Below are 13036 nucleotides of genomic sequence, written 5' to 3'. Positions count from 1 at the left end.
AAGCCCGGGCGCCCGGGCTTTCCAAGCAGGTGGCTGTTTTTGCAGGGAAGAGACCCGCCTTCAGCATCCCGGGGACGCGTGGATCGGTTTTCGCGGCTCCATCTGCTCTGCCCCCAGCTAATTGGCCGGCAGCGGAGCCGCCTTTTATGCATGACAAAAGAAGCCTTCTCCCTAGGCTCCTCCACGCCCCCTCCCCACGCCCCTCGTGCGCTTCCCGCTGCAGCCCGGCCCGGCCCAGGCAGAAATTGACGCGCCGCGCGCCCCACTCCCCTCTCTTCCCCTCCCCCGCCTCCCTCCCGCTTGCCCGCCTGACGTCTCGCAGGTACTACTACCCGGAAGGGGGAGGGGAGCGAGTTTGCTACAATTGGGCGGGTCCCGAGCCCGGACGCGCGGAGCGGAGCGCCAACATTCCGGAGGGGGCGGCGCGCCCGCAGGCTCGCGATTGGCGGGCTCTCCCGCGGGGCTCCCCCTCCGGCCGCCGCCCATTGGCTGGAGCCACACATTCCGTCTCAAGGCGCCAGAACCCGGGGGGGTTTAGCGGGGCCGGGGTAGCTCTGGACTCCAGTCGGGATCGGCGGGTCTGGGCCGGCGGGCGCTCCGTGCGGCGGCCAGAGGTAGCCTTGGCAGAGCCAGGCACGGCTTGTTCCCGAGCCCCCGCCCCGTGTGGGGGGCGCCGCGCTCGCCCTCGTCCGCCCATGGTCAAGTTCGAGGCGCCCCCCCAGCCCGGGAGCAGCCTGGCTTCCCGCGCCCCGGCGGCTCCGGCAAGGCAAGAGGAAACCTCCTTGGGAAGGAGGGCGGTAAGGATCTCTAAGGGCTCCTCGTCGCCGGCACCCCTCCCTCCTGTCGGAGAACGCGCCGTGGGTGGGGGTGAAGGGTGAGAAGTCGGGACCCCTAGCTCCCAGCGATGTCGGGGTGAGGGACTCCCTTTAGAGATCAGCCTTGGGGGAATCTCCTCCAGAAGCCCGAGGTCCCCCCAAGTGTTGTGACCCTCGGCTGTACTTTGCGCCAAAATTAACTGACCGGGAAGCCCCCGGGGCTGTCTGACAGATTTCCCTGACCGCCCGGGGTCTGCGACTGCCTTTTCCTTCTTTGATGCGAGTTGTTCTAGGTTTGTTCCCCTCGCGCGTTTTCGCTGATATTTGAGCGCTCTTTAGACGTTTGCATGGGCAAACCTGAGGGAGTGGGGGGTGGGGGGCTCGCGTGGGAATGCCCGAGGGAGTTAGGACTGGACGGAGGAATGCATGCAAAAGAAGTTGATTCTTTTCCCAAACTCTAAAATCTATTTTTCTTGCATAATTGCAACTTACAGATGGAAGTCAACTGTTTAACACTACAAGATCTGATCTGCCCCAGGCAGCCCAGGCTAGAATTTGTGATTGAAGATGGAGAAAATGCACAAAAGGTGAGTGGGCAGAAATATTCCAAGCCTAATAACCCAAGCCTTTAATATCTCTCTGTTCTGCAGGACCCTTCCAGGCCACTCCACTCATCCCCCCCCCCCACCCCGTGTGACCTTAGGCAAGTCACTTAACTTTTCTGAAGCCTGAGTTTCCCTTGTCTGACAAAATGAAGGGGTTGGACTAGACTGACCTGTTAAGGCCCCTTCCAGCTTGGAGTCTATAATCTTATGATGTGACTTGTGTTTCCAGTAAATCCAGCTTAACTTCTGTATTTTTCCTACACCTATCTTATATTTGAGGAGATGGCTATTTGAAAGATAGAGAGCTGAGCCTAGAGTCAGGAAGACCTAAGTTCAGATGAGGTGACCCTGGCCAAGTCACTTAACCCTGTTTGCCTCAGTTTCCTCCTCTGAAAAATGTGAAGGAAATGGCAAACCACTCTAGTAACTTTGCCAAGGAAACCCCAGGAGGCAGACAGGCCTGAAGTGGCTAAACAACAAAATACCATAACTGATTAGTAAATTCCTGGCAAATGAGGAAGCCCAGAAATTTTCTGTATTCAATATTCAGAATACAATAAAAGTTGCAATTATAGTCATTTTTTAAAGCAATGTCTCCCAGCCACTATAGTTTTACTTTTTTCCACTACCGTTAAATATTTAAAAACATATACAAGCTGATTTAAGCAGCAAATAACAGATATAGGATTTTTAAATAGGAGACCAGGAGAGAGTCTAGTCCAACTGCCTCATTTTACAGTTAAGAAAACTGAGGCTCAGTGAGGCTGATTTAAGCAGAATCAAATTTCACTTCAGGCACAAGCTGTGTTATTCTGGAGAAGAAACTTAATTTTTCAGAGTCTTCATGTCCTTAGCTGAAAAGTGAAGATAATATTAAGCACCTACCTCTCAGAGTTGTTGTGAGGACCAACTGAGATGTGTAAAGTGCTTTGCAAACTTTAAATCACTATAGAAATGTGAGCTATTACTGTTTTTATTAAGCAGTAACTGGACTTAATGGTGTTGTCTGTGTCCACCAGAGAAAGCTAATGGGCCTGTGTGCCTCTAGAATTCAGGACCTCAGTCTCAATAGCACTGTCTTCTGATTAGTAACTGCACTAATAGTTCACCTTTATACAATTCTGGAAGGTTTTCAGGGCACTTTTCATAGAGGTAGGTGCCTTTATTAGCCTCATTTATAGATGAGGAAACTGAGGCAGGCTTAAGTGACTTACCCAAGATCACAATGGTAAGTAACTAAGGCTGAATTTAAACTCAGATCTTCTAGTGCTTTATCCATTTCAGGACTCCCCTGCCTCTCTGATCAGCCAGAGATGCTAAAAGCTGGAAATTATACCACCTTGTTAGTTGATAAATTACTGCACATTTTAGGCAAAGGCAAAAAGCAGTCATTTGTAGGATTTTCTACCAAGAAGCAGCTTAGAAGTCATCTAACCTAACGCCTTTTAGTACTAAACCAAGTTTTAAAAAATAGAATTGTAATCTAGGCTTTGCCACTTCCTTAACAGTGGTCACTTAGTCACTCAGCTTCTCTGAGCTTATATTTAGATTTTGTGATAATAAGGATACTGACTTGCTAGGTTTTTAAGGAGTAAATTGCCAATAAGCACTTTCTCTTCTGGTTTCAGCCACTGGGGAGGGAGGCATGGCCTACTGATGGTCTTGGACTCAGGAAGAATTGGGTTCAGGCCTTCTTCCAATACTTCCTTTCTCTGTGTGTCTGTGGGCCAGTTGCTTAACCAGCTGCCAAATTCATATTCCCAAAATTGCTAATCCAGCTATCCCATCCCCACCCAGAGACCTTCAGTGGCTCCCAGGTACCTCTCAGTTAAAATGAAAATTTCACTCTTTTGAAAGGGAGAAAGCAAGCATCTCCAAAGTTCCTACTAAGAGCTAAGCACCTTACAATTATTGTCTCATCTGATCTTCACAATGGCCCTGGGAGTTAGGTGCTAACATCCCCATTTTACAGATGAGAGAACTGAAGCAGACAAAAGTGAGTTGCCTAAATTCACACCGGCTAGTGTTGGAGGTCACATTTGAACTCACTTTCTTTGTCTGTAAAATGAGGGAATTGGACTAGATAGCCTCCAAGGTCTCTTCCAGCTTGAAATTTGTGCTCATAGAAGAGCCATTGGATTTGGAGCAGGTGGACCTGGGTTCTAATCCTAGTTTTTGGTGATTTTTGCCTGGGTCATAATAGACAAAATTGCTCCCTTCTCCACTTTTCAAGTCTCCAGTTAAGGGCATTAAACTAGATTCCTCATTAAAGTCCTTTCCAGCTATCGATCTTGGGAATAAGTAGGGTTCTTAAGAATAGCATAGGATATTCTGTCATTATACTGAAGTTCATTAAGATGGTAGAGTTCATCCTTTGCGTGTGATTTTTTTCATGCCTCTTGAATTGTTTTTTCTTGAGAGGGAGATAATTAGAGTACATCATATTTACGTAAGGCTCTAGAGTTGACTGTGCCTTTTCATATTCTCATTTTCCATATAGCTCTGGGAAATAAGACAAGTATTCTCCCCATTTTACAGATTTAAAAAAAGGTTTCAAGAAGGACTGATTCATCTCAGTCACACCATAGAGCCAACACTCAACCAAGTCTGTTGTTTTTAAAGGCACACACTTTTCTCAAGGGAAGAAAATGCCCCAAAATTCTATTCATTAAAGGAGCATCTTTTTTTTAGTACCTAAGTTGTATTGGAGAGAAATGATTTAGAGGAAATATCTTATATGAGTTGAGAGTCTCTGATGATTTTTAAATAAAATGATGCTAAAGTGTCTCCTCTGTTCCCTTCTCTCCAATTCTTTTATCTTTATACAGCTACCAAACTTATATTCCCAAAATCTCTGATTGACCATCCTGACCCCACCCAAAGAACTTAAGTAGCTCCCAAGTACTGCTCAGTTAAAATGGAAATTTCACTCTTTTGGAAGGGAGAAAGCAAACATCTCCAAAGTACCTACTAAGAGTTAAGCACCTTACAGTTATTGTCTCATCTGATCCTCCCAATGGCCCTGGGACTTAGAGCTAATATCCCCATTTTGTAGATCAGACAACTGAGGCAGACAGATTAAGTGAGTTGCCTAAATTCACACATATGAACTCAGGTCTTCCTGACTCCAGACCCAGCACAATCTGACTCCAATCTATTTTTCCAGATCATTTCTTTCACAAACCTAGACTCAACCAAACTACCCAATTGCTATCCCCATGTGTGCTATTCCTCATCCTACCACTGCCCTTTTTTGCCTTGCCCTCAAAGCTCTTTTCTTTGCCAGGAATTGTCTCCCTCCTCACCTCTTTCTCGGAATCTGTAGCTCCCTTCCAGGGTCAGTTCAAGTGTATCCTCCTCCAGGAGACCTTTCCTGATTACCCCCACTGGAATTACTTTGTATATATTTTTCTATCTACTTTGTAATTGTTTTCCTACCTCCTCTTCGAGGTCAGAGATCATTTAGGCTTTTGTCTTTGTATCCCCACCTCTGGGCAAGGTCTGTAATAGACACTTAATAAATGTTTGCTCAGTTGAATTGCATGAAGACAGTGGGATTTTCAGAGCCTGGAAGGGCTGGGTGGATGAGGCCTGGTTGGCTTTCTTGGTCAATGACATTTTTGCCAGATGACTAGATGTAGAAGGCACGTCTCACTCTATCCAGCCATGATAAAAATGTCTCCTTAACACAGTGCTCCCATCCGATTGAACTTACACATTTTAATGAGTCATTAAATGCCTACTGTGTGCTGGGAGCTATGCTATGTAAGCCTTAGGGATCCTAAAAGAAGCAAAAGCCTTTCCCTGCCCACAGGGAGCTCACGTGCTAATGGGAAAGGACCCAAAACAACATGAATACTCCAGAAAATGGAATGCATCAATTGAAATTATTTAATCTCAAGAAGTAAGAATCATGGGATACGTTCATAATTAGCTATAAACCGGGGTCTCATTATGAGGAAGAAGAATCATCAGGTATTTTGTGTCTGGTTGAGGTTGGGTAAAAGATGCAGCCTGGAGGTAGTGGCTAGAGAGCCAATGTCAAGTCACAAAGACCCGAGTTCCAATTCTATCTGACACATACAGGCTCTGGGACTCTGGAGACGAGCCCCTTAGGCTACAGCAGCAAGAGATGATAAAACATCTTCTTTCATGCCACTTCCACTTGCAGGGGTGGGCGATGTCTGTTTCTCCTTTGATCATTTGATAATAGCAAGGACGATGGTGGTGAGGAAGAAGAAGTAGACTTGAAGCAAACAAACTGGGGTGGACATCGAGGCCTTGAATCTTCCTTTTCTTAGAGGCATTCTAGAGCAGGACTTATCCAGCCACAGTAGTCAGTAGCGTACTGGAGAGAACAGTAGCCTGGGGTAGAACGTTCATATTGGAATTCTCGCTCTGCTCCTTACCTCAGACATCACTCGCCCTTTAAGCCTCTGTTTCCTCATCTATAGAATGGGAATATCCATACATCTTGACTAAAGGAAGATAGGATTATAGCAAAGCAGTTGGTTAGCCATCAAGCGCCATCTAAGTGAGTTATTATCATCACTAGAGATAGGGAGATGTCGCAGTCTCCAGTCCAAGTCATGTGTCTCCTCAGCCAGAGAGACCACCAGCAAGCCTCCCCCAAAACAGCAAAGGGAGCCTTGCCTGTCCTCTGGTGATATCTCACGCCTGGACCATCATCTCCCTAAAATACCTTGGTGTGAGGAATACTCAACATGCCTGGCATCTTTGCAGGTTTTCGCCCATGATCTCCTTTTAAGGAAAACAGATTAGAGATGACAGTTCTACTCCCCCCCTCATCTTTTTGGTATTTAGAGGTCTTGTGATCTCATCCCCATTGTGTAACATCACACATACTGACTTGGGAGGCAGCATGGTCCAATAGGAAGAATACTGAATTCCGAGTCTCATGACCTGAGTTCAAATTCCAACTCTGCCAGCCTGGTGACCTTGGGCAGGTCATTTAACTTACTTGGACCTCAGTTTCCTCAAATGTAAAACAGCAAGGAGGTGAAGATCCCTTCTCGCTCTAAGTCTGTGATCTGAATGTTTGGCAATTGCCTCCCGTTGTTCATTCATTTCAGTCATGTCTGACTGACTCTTCATGACCCCCTTTTGGGTTTTCTTGGCAATGATGCTGGAGTAGTTTGCCATTTCCTTCTCTGTCTTATTTTACAATAACAACAACAAAATATTTGGGCAGTGCCGACCAGATCATTTCTATTTGACTTTATTGGGTTAGCACTCTGGCAGAGACAAGAGATAATAGCGTGCTGTGGTTCCTTGTCCTTCAATGACTTATGCTGCTGTAGGAGAACTCCCCACCCTCCTTCCTCTACCCTGCTGTGTTGTTTGGGTCAGATCTTGGCTCTGTACCCTTGGTCAGTGTACTTATTCATTTTCTTCATCTTTAAGGTAAAGGACTTAGACAAATAAAATGTATAGCATTTTAAGGTTTGCAAAGAAATTTACCTGTTATCTCCTTTGATCCCCACCACAACCCTGAAAGGTAGAGATTATTATCATCTCTATTTTACAAATGAGGAAACTGAGGCACGGGTCCTAAGTGGCTTACCCAGGGTCACATAGCCAGTCTTAAGTGTCTAAGGCAGGATGTGAATCATCGGTGAGTCCAAAGTTTTGCCCCCTTGCTGCTCTGACTTGTCAGGTACCTTCCAGATTCAAATGTATGACCCGGTTGTGCATAATTATGCACCACGTGATCTTTCGGGAGTTTACAAGTCTTAGAGGAACGGTAAATAAAATATAGGCCCCGATAAATACAATGCAAATCAGAATGTGGCCAGCGTTTAAAAGGTCCTTTTAATCCTTTGCCCATCATTAATCCAGGCCCCGAGGACCATTTCCTGTAGAATTAACATGAGCTGACATGTCCGCAGACTGGAAATGAGTGTATTCTTGAGTTCGACTCTGTTCAACCAACAGTGGCTTCATTAGCTCGGACAAATACTTGGAGTATGAGATCACAGCTCTACTTCTGAGCTTTCCCCACACTGACAAATAACGTTTTAAAAAATATTTGACCCACAGAAATTGTATTAATTCAGCCTACATTCACTGGTGTCCACGTCCTTCTACCTCCTGGCCCTATTCTAGGCATCTGTGGGTAGCAAATACACCGAGAGGGAAATCCTGTGAAAATCAAATTAAATGAGAATCAGGAGTGGCTGACGGGACAGACTCGATCTTACCCGACCCAATATGTAATTTCCATTAACCTCGCATTCATTTTTATCCAATTTGTTCGGCCCACGGGCCAGCTTTTATTTCCGTATCCATGCTAGTGGTGGACATGTTAAGAGACCTGTTGGTGACCCTAGCTGATTGACCGTCTCTCCACACAGCCCAACATCACTAAACACTCTCTCTCTCTCCGTAATAGGAAAACATATTTGTTGATCGATCCAGGTTGGCCCCCAAAACGCCAATGAAAAATGAACCGATTGATTTATCGAAGCAAAAAACCTACACTCCCGAAAGAAACCCAATTACCCCAGTGAAGCTTGCCGACAGGCCTCAGGCAGAGCCCTGGACCCCAACCGCTAACCTGAAGATGCTCATCAGTGCGGCTAGTCCTGACATGAGGGACCGGGAAAAGAAGAAGGAGCTGTTCAGACCAATCGAAAACAAGGATGATGCTTTCTCAGACTCCTTACAGGTAACGACGATAATCATTGTTTTTAACGTAGTGCTTTAAGGTTTGCAGAGTGCTTTACAAACATCTCATTTCATCCTGCCAGCAACTCTGCATGGTAAGTGCTCTTCTAGCCTCATTTCTACATAGGGGGAAACTGAGGCAGAGGTTCAGTGACTTGCCCAAAGTCACACAGATTAGGTGTGCAAAGCTGAATTTGCCCTTGGTCTTTCCCACTCCAGGCCCAGCAATTAATGCATGATACCCTCAGCTGCCTGAAAGCTAGACAGACCTGTAGAGTGGAAAACCAGCTAAACCGACGGCAAATTGAAAGAATTCAAAACATTGTCATACCTTAGTAGGGAAAGGATCTGGGTTTAAATCTCACCACCGGCTCTGGGACCTGGGCAAGTCCTTTAACCTCTTAATGAATGCTTTGGGGCAACCCAGTTAGACTTTTTGGCACAGTCCTAGCACAGAGTAAGCTTTTAATCTACTCCAGATTGGACAATTGTAGCTGGTCTGAATCCATTGTAGGCCTTTACACAGGACTGGCCAGTCAAGAGGTAGAGAAATGAATGAATGAATAAATACACCTTACACAAAGACGTTTTCATTACCAGGATTCTGCAGAGTATTCTTTTGGGAATAGGCACTGATTTCATTGGATTAGGGAACTCCCAGGTGAGGGAGCCCCTCTAGCTTTTTCTCTGCAATAAATAGGTCTTGTCTACAGCCCTGAGAGATTGAGGGACTTGGCAGATGGAACCAGAGAGAGAGAGAAAAAAATAAGAGTCTTCATTTTGAAAATTATTTCTCATCACAGATGCCTTTTTTAAAAACTGTGATGCTACCTTAAATAACCCAAAGAGCTATAATTTTTTAAAGCCTACTTTTTAACCCTGTTATTTTGTGAAGAAACTCTTGTATTCTATAAAATCCATTTTTTTTTAAATGTTCACTTCCACACGGGCTCTTGGGCTCTATTTTCAGTTCATCTTACCTGAAGATTTTTTTCTTCCAAGTGAATACACTTTACTTTTTCTAGTCATGATAGATTATTTGCAGTTAGCTGATTTGTCCTGTTTTGAACTCTTCATTACCTTGACTCATGAGTGTACCAGGAAGAACAGAGACAAATGAAACAGACCGGACAGTATTCAAAAATCTCAGTAGGCATCAGTTTCCCTTTCCTAACCACCAAAGTGCTTTCAAGAGCTGCAAATAAGGACAAGATTGACTTAATGATGAATATTTTTGGTTCCTTTTTTTTTTAAGCCTTATATTCTGTCTTAGAATCCACCCTAAATATCACTTCCAAGGCAGAAGAGCAGTAAGGGCTAGGCAGTGGGGATTAAATGACTTGCCCGGGGTCACATAGCTAAGAAGTATATGAGGCTAGGTTTGAACCCAGGACCTCCTCTCTCCAGGTTTGGCTCTCTATCCACTGAGCCCCCAGCTTCCTCTTATTCTTAATTCATACTTTATTTTCCATCAATAAAAACATTCAGACTCACAAACAAAAATGCTAGATGCTAAGCATTTAACATATAAACTTCCATAGTTTGTTGCCATTTTAAGATGTGTATTTCAGGAGAAAGAACGTCCTAGCAAATAGAGTGAGGAAGACCTGGATTCAAATCCTGCCTCCCAGGCATATCTGGGACTGTTCATTGTAGAGCAAGTGGAGAATTATTTCAGTGGAGGAAGTTTATTCGCCAGGAGAGCCTGTCAAAAAGTATCTATTATCAGGAGCAGCCAGGTGACTCAGTGAAAAGAAAGCCAGGCCTGAAGATGGGAGTTCTTGGTTTCAAATATGGCCTCTGTGTGACCCTAGGCAAGTCACTTAACCCCATTTGCCTAGCCTTCTGTCTTCTAGTTGTCACTAGGACAGAAGGCAGGTGTTAAAAATACACACAAGATCCAGCAGCTATGTCCTGGAGGGGGGTTTTCCCTCGTCTCCTTATGAAGCCTTTTTTTCTATATATTTACCCAGATTTTGTTCTTATTCCTTCCATTTACATACTTGTAAATATGAGGCACAGATCTTGGACTGGAAGCTCCTTCATTTTACAGGCCACGGGAAGTGAAATGACTTCCCCAAGGTCCTACAGGAAGCAAGCATGACTGCAGTGCATGGCGCATAGTAGGCATTCATGTTTATTAATCGATCCATTCTTTTTCATTGCCTTTTCCATTCTGGTCTAATACTTCCTCCTAAAATACTCTTTTCTCAACATTTCCTCCAGTTTCCTTGATGGAGATACAACTTATTAGCTCTGTCATTGGAGTGTTTGATCATTGAATAATTAAAACTAGAACAGAGAGAGCAAAATGGGTTTGCCGGTTTGTCTCTGGGAGTGTCCCGGCTAAGAGCTTTCTGGAGCATATGATGCTAAGTGGGTGTCACACCGCTTTGAAAGCCAGCCCTTGCCTCGGTGCCTCAAGCCGGGGCAGGTTTTACAACATGCTCAGTCTCTGCCCTGTCTTTTGTCATTCTTCCTTTGGAAAAAAATGTTCAGGGCAAAAGGTTCAAAATGAAGGCAGGGGATATAATGACATTAATAGCATTCAGCATAAACGCGGGAGGTAAGCATGGGTGACAAGCCCCCACTACGTGCCTCGATGCTTAGAAGTCATCGGGCCCCGGGCTCACACATCCCCGTTCTGTGCTGCTCAGTCGTTTTCAGTAGCGTCGAACTCCTCATACTGGAGTGGCTGCCGTTTCCTTCTCCGGCTCCGTTTACAGATAAGGAAATGGAGGCAAGCAGGGCGAGGCGGTCGGCCCAGAGCGAACCTAGCTATGAAGGGTCTGAGGCCACATTTGAACGAGGGAGCTGAGTCTTCCTGACTCGAGACCGAGTCCTCTCCACTAAGCCAACCAGCTCTTCTCCTACCTGCCCTTATTCCTAGTCAGATCCACTAAGAGTCTCGCAGAGTTCTAGCACTCCCAAATGAACCATTTTAGCCTCTCCCTCGTGGTGGTGGTGGTGGTCGAGAGCCGTGGTCTCATCCGTGCAGGGCCCTGCCAGTGAGGAAGTTCCCTCCACCGCTTCTGCCATTTGTAATCCCTGCAAACGACCTCATGACTTCTGGCTTAAAGGCCTTCCCGGGGTCACAGCCAGTACACATCAGAGGCAGACCCTGGGGCAGAGCCCGAGCAATCCTGACTAGAACCAGCGCTCTTTCCATGCCTCCACGCTTAGGATCCTGCTGGTAGAGCTAGAAGTTAGATTGCTTTGTCCAGCCTTTCCTCTTTCAGGTGAGGAGACGGAGGCCCAGGGACTGAATGACTTGCCTGGGTCTCACGGGGAGTAAGGAGGAGAGCTGGGACGGGGACCTCGATCCGTTAGCCCCGGATCCAGCCAGCTTCTCCCCTCCCCGCCCTGGAAGTGGGCTCACACGCTCTGAGGATCCACATGTCACGGCCCACCACTCTTCCCCGGCTCCCCAGCGGCACAGTGATAAGGTCTGGGGCTGGCTGATATTTCCTAAGCCTAGGACACTCCCCCGCTTAGTTCAGGTCTCCCCCTTCCCTAGAACTTGGACTAGCCAGACGATAGATTTTTTAGGATTAGGAAAGGGGAGATAAGTATAAGGGATCGGCCTCTCAGAAAAAAGACGTTCCCGGGTTAGTGGCGGCTGCCCCATGGCCCAGAGGGCTGGAGTGGAGCGTCCCTCCTCGCTCTTCTATCAGCTCATGCTTGTTCCGGGCAGCCTTGCCTTGTCCATGAGGGGTGCCTGGGAGGGGGCTCTTTCCATGATTGACGTGTCAGCGCGGATGCCATCTTCTCGGCAACCCCACTGCATTCTTTTTTTTTTTAAACCCTTACCTTCCATCTTGGAGTCAATACTGTGTATTGGCTCCAAGGCAGAAGAGTGGTAAGGTCTAGGCAATGGGGGTCAAGGGACTTGCCCAGGGTCACACAACTGGGAAGTGTCTGAGGTCAGATTTGAACCTAGGACCTCCCATCTCTAGGCATGGCTCTCAACACACTGAGCTACCCAGCTGCCCCTGCGTTCTCATTTCTAAGAGCTCTCCGTGATTTCCTGTCAGTGTCGCTGCACCCCGCACTGCTGTTTGCACATCCTTGCAGTCACAACAGAGTCCTGCTAGGAGCGTCCTGTGTGGGGCTGCCACAGTCTCCTCTGACGATCCCTGGAGGAATGACTTTTGGTCTTATACGTATACATATGTTTATAGCTGCTGACTTTTTTGTGTGTCTCAGATATTAAACCCTTACGAGAAAATTTTGCTAACAGACTTTTCCTCTCATTTAACTGCTTTCCATCTTACCGTAGGTGTATTCATTTTATCTGTATAGAAGCTTTTAAGTCTCATAGAATTCAATTAAGTTTCACATAATTGAATATAAATAATTTCTCATAGACTTAAATAAAATTAAATTTTGTCTTCTGTAAGCACTTCTATTTGTTGTTCAGTTAAGAATATATCACCAAGGGGCAGCTGGGCATCTCAGTGGATTGAGAGCCAGGCCAGAGATGGGAGATCCTGGGTTCAAGTGTGTCCTCAGGTACGTCCTAGCTGGGTGACCCTGGGCAAGTCACTTAACTCCCATCGCCTAGCCCCTATCACTCTTCTGCCTTGGAACTGATACTTTGTATCAACTCTTGAGATACAAGGTAAGGTTTTTTTAAAAGAATATAATCTTTATGATTGGAATGTATTGTAGAAGGTGGTGTGAGCTGTTGGTCTAAGCCTATTTTCTGCCGAATGCTGTGCCGTTTTCATCAGAATAGAGAGGTTTGGGGTTTTTCCCATGAGACACTGCACTCCAGAGCCCCTTTGGTTCTGATCCTCCCTTGTGTAGTCTGTGAAACGTGGGCTCAAAGCCAGGGCGAAGCGCCTTTCCCGGGTCAGCCAGCCACGGTTATCTGAGAGGAGCTCCAGCCCTGGGCTTCACTCTAGTCGTGAGGCCAGGCTCTGCCCC

General features: G+C 46.2%; 1 protein-coding gene across 3 annotated transcripts in view; it reads left to right on the top strand.

Annotated features, from left to right (window-relative positions):
• The first annotated feature begins 502 nt into the window (after positions 1 to 502).
• Positions 503 to 13036, top strand: part of E2F7 (E2F transcription factor 7) — a 36996-nt gene continuing 24462 nt past the window's right edge. The window contains exons 1-3 of one of the 3 annotated variants that reach the window (XM_007503087.3): positions 503 to 797; positions 1310 to 1402; positions 7833 to 8108. In XM_007503087.3, coding sequence (XP_007503149.2) covers positions 696 to 797; positions 1310 to 1402; positions 7833 to 8108 — 471 coding nt within the window. In that variant the 5' untranslated portion in view covers positions 503 to 695. Of the gene's footprint in view, positions 875 to 1309; positions 1403 to 7832; positions 8109 to 13036 lie in introns of all 3 variants that reach the window. The other 2 variants (XM_007503088.2, XM_007503089.3) reach the window with 2 other exon arrangements.

The sequence above is a fragment of the Monodelphis domestica genome, chromosome 5 (genome assembly GCF_027887165.1).
Source record: "Monodelphis domestica isolate mMonDom1 chromosome 5, mMonDom1.pri, whole genome shotgun sequence".
NCBI classification, from domain to species: Eukaryota; Metazoa; Chordata; class Mammalia; order Didelphimorphia; family Didelphidae; genus Monodelphis; species Monodelphis domestica.
The sequence above is the reverse complement of the archived record's forward strand: the minus strand, read 5'-3'. Positions and strand labels throughout refer to the sequence as shown.